This window comes from Phoenix dactylifera, chromosome 12, assembly GCF_051530095.1.
Source record: "Phoenix dactylifera cultivar Ajwa chromosome 12, Ajwa_hap1_PhDact_Kaust_v1.1, whole genome shotgun sequence".
Lineage (NCBI taxonomy): Eukaryota > Viridiplantae > Streptophyta > Magnoliopsida > Arecales > Arecaceae > Phoenix > Phoenix dactylifera.
The window spans coordinates 6,809,075-6,827,398 of NC_143201.1; the positions used below are offsets into that span (position 1 = coordinate 6,809,075).

General features: G+C 42.1%; 2 protein-coding genes across 3 annotated transcripts; both read right to left on the minus strand.

Moving 5' to 3' along the window:
- Positions 1 to 316: 316 nt before the first annotated feature.
- Positions 317 to 1,961, minus strand: LOC103713641 (Eukaryotic aspartyl protease family protein). Its single transcript, XM_008800644.6, has one exon. The coding sequence runs from the start codon at positions 1,893 to 1,895 to the stop codon at positions 456 to 458; it is 1,440 nt and encodes a 479-aa protein (XP_008798866.4). The 5' UTR covers positions 1,896 to 1,961; the 3' UTR covers positions 317 to 455.
- Positions 1,962 to 11,479: 9,518 nt separating this feature from the next.
- Positions 11,480 to 17,034, minus strand: EMB3114 (Mitochondrial transcription termination factor family protein). Of its 2 annotated transcripts, none has more exons than XM_026807170.4 (2): positions 15,916 to 17,034; positions 11,480 to 11,808 (listed from the first exon to the last, which is right to left on the minus strand). In XM_026807170.4, exons 1-2 carry the CDS (start codon positions 16,858 to 16,860, stop codon positions 11,788 to 11,790), a joined length of 966 nt encoding a protein of 321 aa, XP_026662971.3. In that variant the 5' UTR covers positions 16,861 to 17,034; the 3' UTR covers positions 11,480 to 11,787. The 2 variants fall into 2 exon arrangements, with proteins under 2 accessions (XP_026662971.3, XP_008798869.3); XM_008800647.6 differs by having other exon boundaries at positions 11,480 to 11,915.
- Positions 17,035 to 18,324: the final 1,290 nt, after the last annotated feature.

Sequence of the window (18,324 nt, forward strand, 5' to 3'; positions counted from 1 at the left end):
GAATGGCTTGCACAATTAGCAACCCCAGGTTCCAAACTAAAATCATAAAAGCATCTTTGTGGCCATATAGCCTAGTAGAAAGCCAACCTTCTTTTCCAAAGGTTGGACATTAGCTTTAAAAAGCATCCCAAAAGAAAAAGCTCAAATGGCGATCGCCACCCACCGGCCACTAAACCTGTCCTGCCATCAAAGCCACCTTTACTCTGTTACCCAAATAAGCAAAAAAAAAGAGCCACCTTTACTCAAACCAAGCCAACAGATCAGAGCCATCCGATTCCAACTCGATGGCCCTGATCCTTCTTTGAATTCCCAACAATTAAACAATTCCAGAACAAGTTTATTCCAACCTTTTTCCATACAAGTCTCACAGATATCATTATTTAATAATTAAGGTTAATATTTTAATTAATCAACCCTTTTGGCAGTTAATCTCGCCGTTCCGAATCCGAAAAGAGCTACGAGCCGATACACGACTGCCGCCGGAACCCCAAGCGCTCCCTCTGCAAATCGTAAACCATGTAGTAATTCTGCTGCTGAAAACTCCCCAAAATGATCGCCGGACCGCCGGCGACGCCGCCGTCAGAGACGACGGTGAGGCAGACCGCCGCCGCCTCCCGCGACTCCCCGACGAAGGCGAAGTAGTTCTCTACCGGAAGCCGCATCTCCGCTCCGCCCTTGAAGTGGAGCACCATCTCCGGCAGTTCCAGCTTCTTCGCTGCCGCCACCGGCGGCACCGCGAAGCAGGGGCGCAACCCCGTCTGCCGCTCCACGGTGGTAGACCGGTTCAACCGCCCGGCCAGCCGATCCGTGAACGCCGCGGCCACGGGCTCCAACACCGCCGGCTCCATGTAGGTGAAGGTAGTGCCGGAGTCCACGATCGTGCCGCCGTTGCCGTCGGGCCCCGGGACGAGCGTCGAGTACGGGATCTTGACCTTCTTCCCGCCGACGGTGATCTTGCGGAGCCCCACGTAGTAGTAGACGGAGAAGGCCGATAGGTCGGCGGCGGAGGGCGAGGGGGAGGGGTTTTTGAGGAAAGGGGTGAAGGAGACGGCGTCGGCGCTGGAGTCGCGGGCGCCGTCGAGGACGACGGAGCCTCTCTCGGCGGCGTCGTCGTCGAAGCGACGGGAGATGAGGCAGTAGGAGAAGCGCTTGAGGCCGAGCTGGGCGGGGATGGAGGGGGCGCCGCGGCCGAATCCGGCGATGCCGCCGGCAGGCTGGCCGTCGGAGTAGACAGAGCAGCCAACGGCGAAGTCGGTGACGGTGCGGCCGGGGAGGGAGAGGGTCTCGGAAAGGAGGACGCCGGCGGTGGAGCCGGATCCGTAGATGAAAACATAGGGCGGGCAAACCACGGGGCAGCCAGAGGAGGAGGAATTATTGGTGGAGGAGGGGCAGTCCTTGCAGCGGGAGAGGAGCTCCGGCGAGTGGATCCAGGAGCACTTGGGGTTCCGGCATCCGATGAGGCGGGCGGAGGAGGAGGGCTTGGGGAGGAAGGCGGCGGTGGGGCCGGCGGGATAGGCCAGGGAGGCGCAGCGGCGGCATTGGTAGGACGCCGTGCAGGGGATCCAGGTGAGCTGGCTGCCGGTGTCCAGGAGGAGGGGGATTTTCTGGGTAGGGGTACCGAAAGCGAGCGTGAGGGAGTAGCCGCCGTAGGAGTGGGGGAACAGCGAGGCGCGGGCGGGGTGAGTGGCAGTTTTGGGATTTTTGAGGAGGGAGGCGCGGAACACGGAGGCGTTCGCGAGCCCCGCGAGCCTCTGGAACGGCTCCGGGTGGGGAAGGAGGGAGAGGCGGTGGAGTGGGAGAGACACGGGGCCTGGAGAAGACGAGGAGGAGGAGAGAGGAAAGAAGAGCGAGCAGGAGAATAAGAGAGAGAGGAGGATAGAAAGTGGAGGAGCCATCGGAACCGAAAGATAGAAAACCGAAAGAGGAGATAATATTATAGCCGGTAAGCAAGTATTCTTTGCTTGGTGGGTTTGTAGAGGAAGAGAGCAAGAAGAAGGGTGCAGCAGATGATGGGTCCCACGGCGAACGAGCAAGTCAGGAACACGTTATGCGCAAGTGCTGTACCGGCGATGCGTTCCGTTTATTCATGTCCGTTGGTTCAGACCGTTCGATCTTCTTATAACGGTTGATTGGCTGCGGTTTATGATGCAGGCTTTTTTTTTTACGGACCACCCTTAGCGGGTGTCCGGTTTCTCATTGGTCTGTTGCTCGTCGAACGGTGTGGGGAGAGGACGATGTTCCTTCGGTACGTGAAGACCGGGAAAAACGTGCGGGAACAGCCCTAGAGCGGGGCACCGTCACTTAATGGGACTGTCGACGGACGTCTTGACGGACGTCCGGTTTCTCATTGGTCTGATGAAATTATGCAAGCAAGACGGATAGCATTGACTCGGAAGAAGGCTCCATCATGATGATTAAGTGGATTTTAGGGCAGCTTGTTTGTGATGATCCGCATCTATTTCTTCAAGATATTTGGAGAGTGCCGACTCTTTTCAAGCCTTTTAATAATGCAGCAGATGGAGTCATCCCCTACGCGGCATATTATATAGAAAAATGTTTTTAAGTAGATGAATGTACGTTCTTTTTTTTCTAATTTTGGTAGGTGCCCTCGGACACAGTTGGTGTGAAAAAACTATGGGGCCACGGTACGTGAAAAAACGTGCGGAAAGAGCCCCAGAGTGGGGCACCGGACGTCCTGACGGGCGATAGCCGTTAGAGGGAGAGCACCGCGAGCACGTTGGCGACAGCTGTGACGTGGCAGCGACGCAGAGACCACTGGCGAGCTGTTTATTTCTAGGTGCCGTAAATGCGCTCGCGGTGATCATGATTCAGTGGATTGCCGAGGATACCACCACCGCCGCCGCCATGGGCTCGTTAGCAACCAACGGGCGAGAGAAAGAAGGGTTCGGATTTTTTTTATACAACTTCAGATTGTATCCTTCGCGGAAGTATAGCTCATCTTCTTTCGCACTCTAAATTATTGGATAGTATAATAGGCTAATTAGCCGTTTTGAGATCCATACAATTGGATTAAAAAAAACGTTGAAGTGCTTTGAGATTGTGACGTACGAAAGATCTGAAAAAGAGCTTATAAATCGGTAAGAGAATTTTTTCTATTGTAAGAGAATATCTAGAGATATTTTGAAAATTGATATGATTGGATTATCTATTGAAAGATTTCGCAAGGTAGTCGTTTTCAAAAGAAAAGAAAAAAAACAACGCATGAGAGGGCCAGCAGCCAACCGAACACAGTTAATGACAAGGGGAGCGGCTCGTGTGAGAAGGAACTAAGCACGAATACTTGAAATCGGTATCAAGTAATTACGAGGGTCCACATGCTCGCTTTTGTCCTTCCCTTGTGCACGGGAGGTGGGATGTCACATACGCGATGGGGGATTTGGTATCGCAAATATTTGGTGCCATGTTAAACCGAAAATAATTCTTGGAAAGAAGAATAACGAAAGTTACATATAATTGTTATGTTTCATATATAGTATTAGGCTTTGGAGTTGTATTGAATTGTAACTGCAATAATGATATAATATTATAAAACAGGTCGGTTTGACAGCGTGAAATATTCAACCTACATCACATATTCATCACGATATGTTAGATGAAATATAATAATCAAGGATCAGGTCATAACGTAGTTGGTCTAAAGATAATGACAAGCAACGCCACGAGAGATCCATGCATAAAACAAAGCAAATATCAAAGAAAATGTATAGGTTCAGGAACAAGTAATAGATCATTGGTTTAACAGCTTGTTTTTGAATAGGGTTAGGACGGAGGGGGTGAGAAGGGTTTGAAGGAGGAGGTCGGGCTACAGGGGGTAGTAGTAGCGTTGCTGTAGGAGACCTTCAACTAATACTAAAGTTCAAAATTACAGGTACGGTGGAAGAAGAAAAACAATGAGGAATAGGAAGGCCTTAGGGGTGCGTCAAAGAGGAGAGAATCATCAGACTCAATGCGGATCACTTTAGTTAATATGGAAAGGATTGGACAAGATCTAGGAGCAATGTCCACCATATATATCAGAAAGCCAATTCATATGCTAAACTTCTAGAAGCCATAATTTGACTATATATTACTTGTTTGAGATAATCTTTTCTGTCAAATCGGATAATTTTCGAGCTTTATGATGTGGAGACACCCTTAAAAGTATGGCCTAAATTCTATTATTTGGACTACGAAATAGATCAATCAAACCGAATTTTTTTTTGGAAAAGATTTTATATATTTTTTTAATTTTGAACATTAAAAGAAGCGACTGAAAGTAAAGTCGATGTAGAAGTCAAGATCTACCTCATATATAATTCTAGTTTTTTCATATTTATTTCTAATAGCCATTTCTATTTTGGGAAAGCTATGTCCTATTAGAACTAGAAGTGTAATCCAACCCGAATTATGTAAAAACGGATCTCACTATTACAAATAGATGCTATGTTTCTAAGTTTATTATTTATTGATAAAAAAAAGGAAACTTGGATACTATTATTTATTTTTTTTGATTTTTTTAAGAGATTTGAGTTAAAGGTTTGAAAATATTTCTTTTCTACTCCGTGACCGGATCAAGACCAATCACCATCAATGAATCATATATTAACTTCGGACTTCCTTGTTAAAGAGTCAACAAGATTTTCTCTTTAATCATAAAGGTGCAATAATATGACATCATCTGCATGATATCTTAATTTAGAATCAATTTGAGTTTTTATGATAAAGATAATGTACATATTCTCCTAAGTAACAGAGGATCTAACACTTATACTGAGATTGATTATTGTAAAATTTTTTTCTCCTACATGTTTTTTTTTTGTGGTTGCATGGATGTTTAGGTCACAAAAATAATAACTGAGATGTATTCTTTGAGGTAAAATTTTTTTATGTCATTAACTTTTGAATGTTTCGCATTTTGTATTTTGGATACACTAGACAATTTGAAAGGACAAACTTGTAGCAAAATAAATTGTTAAATACTCGATTTACGCCTAAAAGCAACACAATACTTGATTTTTTTTGGGTCTAATATTGGAACAGGTATAGGGTTTTAATTGGGTTTGTATTTATGTTTAGATCTGACACATGTTGTTGGAAAAATAAATCACTCCAAAGCACGTGAGCAGGCCGCCAGCACGTGGTCGGAGGCGCCCGACCTGGAGGGCGCCCGACCTAGAAGGCACCCGGCCTGGAAGGCATCCGACCTAGAAAGCGCAAGCAGGCCGCCAGCATGTGGTCGGAGGCGCCCGACCTGGAAGGCGCCCGACCTGGAGGGCGCCCGACCTGGAAGGCGTCCGACCTAGAAAGCGCCCGATCTTGGAAGGCATCCGATCCTGGAAGCCGAGCCTCGCCGACTGCCCGCTATGGTCACATCCTCCTATGACCCGATTTGGGACCACGTCTTGAGCGGCTTACTCAACAATTAATGCGCATGGCCTCTACAGACCTCCGGCTTACTCAACAATTAATGCGCATGGCCTCTGCAGACCTCCGGCTTACTCAACAATTAATGCGCATGGCCTCTGCAGACCTCCGGCTTACTCAACAATTAACGCGCATGACCTCCGTAGACCTCTGACTCACCCAACAATCAATGCATGCCATTCACGGACCTCAAGCTCTCCATGGCAACTCAGGTTCTGGACTGATCTCTTACGGCGATGCATTAATGCCCCGTCATATCACACGTATACCTACATCCCTCTATAAAAGGAAAACCCCTCCTCCGGGAAAGGGGGTTAGAAAAAAACTCGGAAACTCTTGAGATATTCTTCTCTCCCTCCTCATATTTGCCCTCTTTGACTTGAGCATCGGAGGGCCGGCGCCGGAAGCCCCGGCCATCGGCTTTTTTGCAAGCCCTACGGAGGACGCCACCCGCCGACGGATCGCCGCCAGCTAGTTCTCGCCGGAGCTCTGCCCTCTCAGCCGACGACTGCCCCCGGATCTAATTTCCAGCAACACATGTATTTTTCATTTGGGTAAAGCTATGCCCAAACCTAACCCCAACCCAAAATGCCGACGCCCCTATCTGCAAAATAACTGCATCAATGTTCGAGAAACTGACCTGAAAGTGATGATGGTCTATTTTTATAGCAGATGGGGAGCAAAGCATTTAACATTGCTAAAGACATCTGAGGAGGAGTCCTAACCACTGTACCATTTAGACAATGATGTTTTGAAAGGCTATTTGGTGGTTTACAGCGCCAACATTTATACTTACAATTTTTACTTGCTGATCATTATCACTCGATCCACAAATGATATGCTTCAAGTAGATTTAGATTTGACATAAATAAGTTTGGATATCAATCTGTTTAAATAGATTGGATTCATGTTTAAACTTTTAATCTATTCAACTCATTTTGACCTATTTAATATTTGGGTCAGATTATGATTTAATCTATTTAACCTGTTTAAAATATGTTTAATCTGTTTGAAATCTATTTAATCCGTTTTTAACTCTTTTAACTGGACCCGCTTAATCTATTAAAAACCCATCTAACCCGTTTAGCCTAAGTTGATTTGTTTAATAAATGGGTTATGTGGAACGGATTGGGTTATCTATTTAATAAACAAGTTGGAGTCAGATTTGAATTTTTGACCCATTTAATAAGCAGGTCAGTTTTGGATTGATAAGATTTTGACCCAACTTGACCCGTTTATAATCCGACCCGACCCTATTGCCACTCCTACGCATCGTGCCCTACATGGTACTATGTTTAAGTCTAACACCTGCTACTTCGATAATGAGTTTAAATTGACTATGGTGCTGATGATAACTCTTTGGGTAGAATATATGCATTTGAGGACACCAGATTGATGAGTATATTGTTTATGAACATGTTTCTTGTTATATATTTGTTCCTTGCTCAAGAAGGATTTAACATTAATTATCAGTTCAAGGATGCAGTATCATAACCTGTATCTGGATATTTTGCTTTTCTACCTCAAGTTTTAATTGTCTAATAGTACTAACATTCAAATGCAGTCTAATGATTATTCCTATCCGAGTATCAATAGAAGAAACTTATTATGCTGTTCTAACGCAAAACATGTTACTACTTGGTTTCAATTTGGCTTTACATCTGTTTGTTTTGTGCTCACGGCAAATCTATATTGTTATAGATTGAGTGACGGCTGGTGTGACAATATTTGTGCTATGCAGAAGCTTGACAAATAGCATTGAAGGATCATGGCTACCAGAAGCAGCCAAGGATTGCCATGGGTTGCTCGTGCGAGAAGTGTGATGGAGAATATGTCAACTCTGACTCATACGCTAAGGATGAAAGTAAATCAGATAATATCGATTCGAATTTATTTTTATATTCAAATCTATTCAGATATAAATAAAAATTTGAGCATTCAACTATATCAGTATCGATATATATGTACCGTAAATATATATATATATATATATATATATATATATGTGTGTGTGTGTGTGTGTGGATAGATAACCATCCGATCTATATTAAAATATTTGATTATATTTATAATTCTATTTAATTATATATAAAACTCATAAATTTTTAAAAAAACAAATGATCGTATTAATATGCTATTAACTTAATTTTTCATCTAATTAGTAATATTTTTAATTATGTGATCATAGAATTTAATTATTCAAATAATATTTATATCTTTTTATCCGTTTCGTTTTTATTTTGTATCCATATTTATTTAAATAAAATATAAATATAAATTTTTATATTCACTTAATATCTATATCAAAATAAAATTAATATAAATATAAATATATTACTATCTGATTCCTATTCGATCGAATTTCAGTCTTGGTGTCTGCAATAAGTGCAACTATGGTGCCTTTCATGGCAAGATGTGTCATCGGTAAAGGTGCTGGGACCTTTGATGCATGCTTCTGTAGAAAGATTGGGATGGCTGTCGGAAGGCTCTAAATCTGGAGAGTTCCAAGGCAGATCTTTTCTTCTGTGTACTAAAAAATATGGTTTCAAAAAATAAATGATAGGATGTCAAAGCATGATCATGACCACATGTTTCTGCGGATTTACAGGTAGTTGTGCATGGATCTTGGTAATACTTAAAGCAGAATGGTTAATTTTATCGTGCCAAGCTTTGACTCATGCAGCCTGTGAAGTTTTAACCTCATCTTAAATTAACACAACAATTGGGTTGAGTTGACCCATGACTCGACTCGATCGTATCTAATTAGATCCAACCCGGCCTAAATTGGAGGACTCGCAGGACGGGGTTGGATCCTAAAATTAGTCCCGTTCTATTTTTTGGATCAAGTATGGGCGAATCAAAACGGTTGAATCCTCGCAAAAAAAAAAAAGAGATTAGAAGAGGAGGACCTACCGGATTCCGAGGAGAGGAGAGGAGAGGTCTTTCGAAACGGCGAGGTGGTGATGGAGGCGAGGGCTTGGCTCTACTAGTATCTTGGGCGGAGCGGCAGAGGAACTTGGAGACGGATCGCCACCATGGGGCCCGAGGGTTTAGAGGTGAGAAGAAGCCCTCCACCACATCGTCTCTCACCGCCGCCGTAAGAGTTCTCAGGTTACCCCGTATGTATGCTCTCTTTCTCGCTAGCTCTCGGGCGGTGCTTTCTGTCAACCAAGAAAGGGAGAGGCGCTGCTGATCTCACGGAAGGGGACTGAGGGGTTGAGGGTGTTTTTTTCGCATAAAAGAAATTCAGAGTGCTTCGAGGGCCATCAACGAAGGAGTTTTTTAGCCAAAAGAAGGGAGGAGTTTAGAGTGCTTGGAGATTTGTGTGGACTAAGATCCAATGGTCCATATTGCGAAATGAGATCAATCATTCTTTCGCGTGACTCAGATCTGAATTGGACCCAAAATTTTTGGGTGGGGTCCGGATTATACATGTACCTGACCCGACCCTAATGATCCGTTGGATTAAAAATTATAGCCATGGATCCAATCCGACCCGACCCAATTTTTAATCGGGTCGGATCTCAGTCTAAAACTAGGTTTGGTTTCGTACAATTTAGATTCCATCAAAGTTTTTATTTCTCTAGGGATAATTTCTATTGCCAGAAAATTATGTAAATGAGAGTAATTATTGCAATCGATTACTTGATATTCACCACATGCCATTATGCCAAACATAGACAATCTTTGACTCTTCACTTTTTATTTTATGCGTCTCTTGGGAACAACTGGAATCAATGAAACCAAGCTTTCAAGTTGCAAGAAGTTCAGATTTTCTGCTCTATATGAGCACTAATTGAAGTATAATAAATTTATCTGAAAATAATAATCATGATACCAGATATTAAGATTGATAAGTGGCAAAACACATGCAAATGGTGATGTCATTTCCACTTGTAAATAAGATATGAAGTGACTCTTGTGTTCGTCAAAAAAAAAAAAAAAGTTTTCCAATCTTTCATTAATGTACAATATATGAGCACTTGACATTATATTTACCTATTATTATTATTATTTTTTCAAAACAGACCTTGCCTAATAACTCATTAAGTCAAGTATACAATGTAATTTTGGTATGATTTTGCCTATAGGGTTCTCTCATTTCTTTCAAGATTAAAAATATTTTTTTAAAAATAAAAGATAAAAATAATAGCTCCAAACATGTCCCACAAATTTCATTCAAATCTGTGGCCTCATCCATGTCCCATCTTCAATTGCAATCTCGCATTTCATGTTGGATGGAAAGAGCTTCTGCACATACTAGATATACAATCTTGTAGCTCTGTCTTACGGATTTTGAAAGTATTGAACATGTATCAGTGATGATTGGGAGGTGAGTATTAGAAGTCTCTGAGATCACGCACTTTATAGATTTATCCCCAACACTTCCAGAAATAAAAGCCTCTTTGGTTTTTTAATTTGGCATCAGCGATAGCTTATTGAAGTAACGCTTATTAGCTACTCAGTCAAATTAAAAATTGGGGATGGCTGTCTAAGTTCATCATTTCTTTCAAATTGAAAGCCTTAAACTTCTTCTATCAAAATTTATATTCTTTTGGTTATGGTTGCAATTCTAAACCATAGAAGCCAAGAGAATATATCCCGGGTTGTTGTTTCTTCTATTCACTATTTCATTTCCAAGGAAGTACAAAAGGAGAGCATGTTGAAGGCTTCATAAGATGTCAAGATCCAATACAACTGCATTAACAGGTAGAAAAGTAATAGGATATGGGCATTCAAAAGTGGAGGGAGTAAGCTTACTTGTTTATTTATTTCTTTATTATGGTTAGGATTTCCGCAATCTTCCGCAATGCTTCTATTGGGGATGAAAGCGAACAGTACTAGCTGGATGAGGGAAAACAGAGAATAGACCTAGTTGATGCTCTAGTGCAAGGAGATAAGGATTTTCTTTTCTTTCTCTCTTTTATTTTATTAGTTTTAGCTAGAATTACTTAGTATAGCTTTTATTTTACTACTTTTAACTTTTATATAATTCCTTTGAGCCTTGTACCATTCTGCATGCTAGACAAGAGTAATGGAAGAGCTCTACACCCGTTGAGTGATTTTTGAAACAAGTTTTCTGAAGGACCAAAGCATCGGTGGAAACCAGTCCGACCAATGCACCGAGCTGATAGGGTCACTAGAGATATCGGCTCATCCGCCGTTCAGATATGTGACAGGAACAACCGTCTAGATAGGCAAGAGGAGCAGAGAAACAACATAAGAGAGTCAAAAGAGAATTTACTTAGAGGGTTTCTGAAAATACAACATATAGGTAAGGGTTGGAGCCCATCACTAGTAGTTTGGAACTTTACATTGGCTGATATAATAACAACTATCTCGCCTACAAATCATGTTCGTGTTTCTCGGCCGTGGGAATCTACTGAGGCAAGGCGTTTGATTTTTCGAACAAGTTCTGAATAACTAAATAATTTATACGAGGTAGCACACAACATGCCTTTCTTCTCAAAATTGATTCAAATTGTATCATCACATAAATACATCTAAATCTTTTCCCCCCTCTTCTTGGAAAGGGTTAACCTCAAGTATATTGTATACAAGCTTTAAAACAAGTAGTATGAAGCATCAATTAGAACTCGATAGGTAAAGCTTGGAAACATGTAGAATTCAAACAACCCTGTTATTGATAGAGGAGTTGAACTATTCCAACTAATTTTCTACTTAATTTCTCCCATTGGGAGCATGAAGAGTGAAATATAACATGAAACCCCTTGTCTTCTGAAGAAGAAAAAGACAATAGTGATGGAATCACCTTCAACTATGTCCTCCAAGGGACCAGTTGATTGATAACATGCCTCATATTGTTCCAAGTCCTGAGTTTAGCTAGGAGGATTCCTCCATTCATCAGTTCAGCTAGAAGGAATTATACCCACAAATCACAACTCCAGAAGATGCACATACCTATCAAAATTCACCTTCAACAATCCTAATGGAGGGGGCTTAACCAATGAACATGTGCCAATATACTTAATTTTCATGATTTTGCAAATCTGTAAGAGGGCAGGAACATGCAAGTATTGCATCACTTGTTTCATGGTACATATTATCATTGAGAGCTGTATTCAGACTACTTTAAAGGGGAACCGGTTTATGCCACCACATATATGCTGTGAGCTTCCTTGCAGTTTCATATCAAACCCCAACTTATGCTGGTTACAAGAGAATGTTCTACTTATACATGTCATTTATGGTTAATAACAAGAAAAACATGTCCACAAGAAATGATCGAACAAAGATGAGGCAAGGAATACCGATGCACAGATACTGGATAATTGAGCACTGTTCTGATGGCATCAGATGATTTATGTCCTAGCTGTCAAATTTGGTTCAGCAACCTCATGTTTACGGCTGGCACCAAAATTTCTGTCAGCAGTATCATGCCAAGCTCAGATGTGTCATTTCTCAAACATAGGATGAAATGAGAACGAAAGTTATCATGGTTAGTTTTGCCCTATCTTCTGAACCCCAAGCTGCAAATCATTCACAAAGAATAGAAGTCACCAAAAACAGAACAAAGAGTTGGTACAGAAAGACTTTGTTATGGGCATTGTCCAGTTGGTACCCCGGGTAAAGAATCCCCTAGTCACTTATAGCAGCTGCTGCATATGTAGGCAAGGTGACTTGGACCATTTCTATCAATCAATCAAATTAGGCAGGTCCAATGACCAATGGCATATGACATCTAACCATAAGTAGGCAACCCACTTCTTAAGGGTCAGGACAAGGTTCCTTATCAAACTGCTTGTCAAACAGAGACAAAAGTACATTAGTCTACCCTCATTAACAACAGTTCTCTGAACCTCAGACTTACCATCATGACCTTTTGAACTCATCTGCACCTCAAATAACATGCCCTAATTTGCAACAGCAGAGTTTGCTGGCACAACCATATCACTCTATCACCAGAAAACCTGGTTCGCATATCTTCAACATGTGGCAATCTGATTGCTAAACCAGTCATATTCATCGTTTCAAGATCTTATGATACACAATCAGAATTTTATGATCTGGATCTAAATGGCCATAAACCTTCCAGATTTCATCCTCTGATTGGGATCAATTAGGATCAAAAGATTTAGATCCATAACATGGATTACCCAATCATTTGAATTATAACATCCAACTTCATCATGTTATTTGCATATACTAGATTTTGCGAAAATCCATTTTCTATTTTCTATAATCTATTTGACTATATTGCTTATTTATCAGTACTAAGCCTAAATCATCAAAAATCAGTAAGCTCATAGCATTTTTAACTTCTATAAAGTAAGAAAGAAAGAAGTTTCAGAGTTTATGGAATTCAAAGCAAGAAGCAAATATGTATAGTTTTACAATAATTTGATGTGATGTTATACACACACACACACAGAGAGATGGACTATGCTCCTCCCGAGAGGTGAGGATATCTACTAATTTCTAGTCGAAAATTAACAATGGGACATCTAAAACAAAGATGACAATTTCTATTGTGTTGGTGTGCTGAAATACATGATAAAGTATTTAGTTAAAGCCTATCTTATTGTTAATGATCTACAAATATTATAATATGTATAAATTTAAAATAAATAGATCTTAATGCTTAAATCATAGCAAAACATGGTCTCATATTATTTAACCATTTATTTTTGCACCGGCTTGATGCACATGTTGGAAACCACTGAAACATATGACTTTTGGTTTCTAGGAATTTTTAGTAGTATAGAACATGATCAATAGTGTGAATCTTCGATTAAAATCCCTTATTGATTTCAGAATCGAAAAGAGTAGACACTTTTTCCTTTTGAAAGGAGCACAATTGATCATGTAAAAAACATACATACATGCAACATAATATAGGGAATGAGTGGTGCTGTTTAGCTGTTTCCTCACGATAACTGAATTAATACTTGGTATATAGATATCTTGAATAAAAAGGAATGGCGTTTTTTTCATTAGGGATGCTATAAATGAGCTGATTATATGTACGGCATTATATTCTTTACAGACTTTTGAACTGATTAATTTTATTTTTAATTTTTATATTTCTAGAATGACTTTTAAGGGGTCATTACTTGGTATAATGTTAAAAGACTTGGACTGATAAGCACAGTAGTGCGGGTTCAGATCCTAGGGAAACCACTTTGTGGGAAAAAATATTGAAGGTTAGGTATGTCCCTAGTTTGCCCTCCTAAGCCCCCAGACTGCCAGGACTATAACTAGGTTATGTACCTTTTAGTATGATTTTTAAAATTTTTCAAACACTTACTATCTATGATTAATGGCTTGATCCCATTTTTGTCCAAATCTATGGGTGAAAATTAACTTTACATTGCCAATGTCATAAGATTTAGCAAATTATAAATTTTTTAGGCAAAAACATGCCCTTATAAAGTTAGGAACCATATATGTATATCTGTATGTATCAATATCTATCTATTTATCTATCTATCTATATACACATACCCACACATACATATATATATATATATACACACGTATGTATGTATGTATGTACGTACATACATATTCTAGTTTCATAAAGAAAAATTGAACAGAAAATCATAAGTTGATCAGCAATGAAAATCGAATTTTCATACTTACATCATATGAAGACCAGCAGTCTCAAAAAGATTCACATCAAAAAATTTGAAGTATGGTTCAGCATCAAGGTGCGACTCAAAATTACAAACCATACCCCACCTATTTGCAGACACATCTATGGATTGAGGATCCTGCTGGGATATTCGTTCTAATTTAATACATAATCTGTAATAACAAAAGGTTTTTTCTTCACTAGCATTGCAGATTTCTTTAGTTCCCCTTCACTTCTCAGAACGTAGTCCTAGAATATGATTTCCATCCTTTTCAGGTCATCACTAACATCCATTAATGATGATCGATTAAACTCAGAATTTTTTCTTTTATATCTACCCTACAAAGATCAGTGATACTATCTTTAAGCGGTTTATCCCTTTTCTTTGTTTCTTCTTTTCTGTCATTCATACTATTCAATGTCCTTACCTCCATTAGATGATCTTGGAACAAAGGGGCCACTTAGTATCACATGCTGTACTAAGTAAAAACAATTATAAAGAATCCCTGCACAACCTTGTTAATATGCAAAGATACATAACCCTATGAATGCATCATCATTTCATCAGCCCACTCCATATCAAAGCCATATCTCCTCATCTGGAAGCCCAATGGTATTTCACTGGTGAAATATAAACAGGTACAACATAACCATCAATTTTTCCTGCTGACTGAAGCCTCTTCTCTTTCATCAGTACCACCAAATTTGGCTTTTATAAAATTGGTTGCTTTTCATTAATTTGTACTTCTATAACAGAGACTCTTTTGCTCCATTTTAGTTTCCCTAACCAATGTCACAACATTGGCAAATAACATACAAAGCACATATTCTGAATATTAGGAGTCAGTCCATATTTAAAATGTTGGAAGGAGTAAAAAGTATGGAAAATCCTGATCTAGGCCCATAGCAACTGGCTAATATATGAATTATCTCTCCATCATGAAGATAGTTTAAGGAAGATCCTTCTGTAACTTTTGATCTCCCTCGTTATCTAAAACACTGCGAGTGACAATCCTAAACCTATATCAAGTAGGTGGAGATGTCAGGTTGACAGCCTATTGTAAAATGTTCATATTATACCACCATACTGCTCCACAAAAAAAAAGTCTATATTATAAAATGATCCAAAACCCAATAATCTGGACAAAGTTTATGGTCGTCATGATGTCCACTCTTCTTCTTTTGTTGTTAAGAGGAACAGAAATGCTAGGAAGGGGGCTCTCTTGTCAGTTTCTTGGGTAGAAAACTTAGTAATAGAGTAGTAGATCTCATAACAAGTATGCATTCATTTTCAGCTTTAAGCAATATTGATGATTGTGCAACTAGGGTAGTTTCCAAATTGCTCATTGTTTGTCATTCTCATGCTCTATCAATCCATGTAAGCTTGAAATCAGGAATCCTAGAACAGCATCTTATTTCAAATTGGAGGAAGCAACTTTAGAGTGTAATGGTTCATCGCCACAACCTTGAAGACCAACATCAAAGTCAAGATCTTGAACTTGAATGTATAAATATATGAGTTCATGCATCATTATGAAGCATGATTAGCTTTAGAAACTAGTTAACCAACCACCAGTAAATATTTCAACATAACCGACAGGTTAATCAAAAACAAAAGCATGTCCTGATCTTATCAAAAATCAAAGAAAAGTTCATCTGAAATTGGCATATTTTATGGTTATTGTAAGAAAATAAGGCAATGCACATTCCTCAATCTACAAAGGTAAACTGTATACACAGCGGAGAAATCTCATTGTGGTTTTTGGTAATTAAAACCCCAAAGAATGGGAATTCAATAAATTTTCTTTTTTAACCAGAAAAGGCTAAGAATTTTCATCCAAACTCTCATGCCACAGTCGTGAGCTTCTCATTGGTGGGGAAGAACTAACACATACCTCCAGCCGAGCATCGAATTGCTCGTCGCTCGGCCTCAACAATGCAGGAAGCGGCAAGAACACACCTTTCTCGTTGCACACCCGATGCCTCGGCTTTATCCTGTTATCCAAGCTGAACGAGAAGTAGTGAGGGAATTCCTTCAGCTCCCTCAGATCCCTCCCCATTTCCGACGCTAAAAATTCAATCTTGGGCTGGAGATTCTCCTTTATACTGTAGCAGAAGAGCTGAGGAAACCTTCTCACCATCACCCTCGAGTCCCGGTGCGAGAACCCAACCCTCTGGAGGAAGTCGAGCCGGGGGAGGAGCTTCTCTTCTACGCTACAAGAGAGCAGCGAGGTGTGCCTCGAGATGGCAGTGATGCCAAGCATCTGGAGGAAGTAAAGGGTGGGGCGGAGCCGGCAGGCGACGTCGGAGACGAGGAGCCGCGGCCGGCGGTGGATGACGCGACGGAGGTCGCGGCCCTGTACGCCAGCCTCGCGGAGGAGGAAGGTGAGGACGGGGGTAAGGGCTTTGGGACCGGCGGCGAGGACCTCCGGGCACATGCCGCAGACGCGGCGGAGATCGCCGGCGGCGAGGCCAATGGAGAGGAGAAGGTCGACAGTGGCGCGGAGGTCGGCGAGGGGGACGGCCGCGACGGGAGGGTGGGCAGCAACGGCGGCGAAGAGGTCGATGCCGAGGGAGTCGAGGTAGAGGAGCTTCTCATGGAAGGGAGAGGAGGGTTGGGAGGGAAGAACGGGAAGAGTTGGGGGTTTCGGGGGCTTTTCGGGAAGGGGGGTGGGGGTTTTAGGGGAGAGCCGTAGGGCGCGGACGGGGAGGGGGAAGCGGGGGCGGGGAGGGGCATTGTGGGAAGAGGTGGGGATTTTGGGAATTTGGGAGGGGAGGAACTGGGGATTGGAAGGAAGTTGGAGGCCGCTACAGGAGCAAAACCGGAAGACTTCTTCCATGGCTACTCTCTACATCGCCGCCGGAGGGAGGGAAGGAGGGCTACTGAGGGCATAAATTAAAATTGGTTAAAAAAAATTTTTGTTTTCTCAGAGATAAGGCGAGGAAGAGGGAGAGGGAGGTCCCGAGCGGTCAATCAGAGAGGAGGACACCTGAGCAAACGGGGCATGGCTTATAGTTCTTGGAAAATATAATGAGGCCCAAACTAAGTACTACAACTTATCCTGCCACATAACGCAAAGGCATTGGTACTCCGGATCACAATTATGAACTCGGGAATCGCATCTATTCTGTGTCGATCGAATGGTAATGTGCCAAGTGGAATATGAGGGTAGGAGTAGGATTGGTAATAGAATGGGGCCTCGTAGGTTACTGCTTTTCACTGTGGGAAACGGTTCCGTGGAACCTTCAGTGGATTCCATAATTCAGAAAGGAAGATAGATGTTTTAAAGGGAAACGCGTGGTTCTGTCGGTTCGCCTCGTTTCCGGCGTTATCAATCCTTGCTTATGTTCCTAAGACCGAACGTGGGTGGGGTTTAGAGATGGGCACTGGGCCGGGCCGCCCACGGCCCGGCACGGCACGGCACGAAGCGGGCCGTGCCACGGCACGAAGCGGGCCGTGCCACGGCACGAAGCGGGCCGTGCCACGGCACGGCCCGCCAGCTACAGTGCCGGGCCGTGCCTGGCACGGCCCCTTTGATAGGGCCGTGCTGGGCTAGAGGTTCCTGGCCAGCGGGCCGTGCCAGGCACGGCCCGCTTCGGGCCTGGGCCGGCACGGCCCGGTCTAGGCCCGCGGGCCAAGCACGGCACGGCCCGCGGGCCAGCACGGCACGGCCCATAAGGGCCTGGGCCGGGCTGGCACGCGAGCCTGGCACGGTCCGGGCCTGGGCCCGGCTCGGCCCGATAAAATTTTTTTAATAAATTAATAAATATTGAACACTAAGAAATCTTGATTTATGAATATAAAGCCACCTTAATGGTGGGGGGTTTGGCATAGACCCCTACCAGTTTATTAATTTAAATCAAAATGGTACATGAAGGGAGGTTTGGACCTTGGTCTGACCTCTAGATTCTAGAATACAATAAGAAACTAAGAAAGGGCCGAGGTTTGGACCTTGGTCTGACCTCCAGAATACAATAAAAATGTACAATTATAAAAAATTAAGAAATCTTACTAATCATCAGTGATTCAGTGAATCAGTCTTCACTCTTCAGTCTTCAGTCTTCAGTCTTCAGTCTTCAGTAGTGTTTGTATCATCATCATCAGAGGATGTTGTATTATGTCCACCTTTATCTTGAAGTCTTGCCTCAGCATCCAGCCAATCCTTGAAGCAGAGAAGCATCTCCACCGTTTCGCCCGTCATCCTACTTCTCTTTTCGTCAAGAACACGCCGACCTGCACTAAAAGCGGATTCCGATGCTACCGTGGACATCGGCACAGCTAAAATATCGCGTGCAATTGCAGA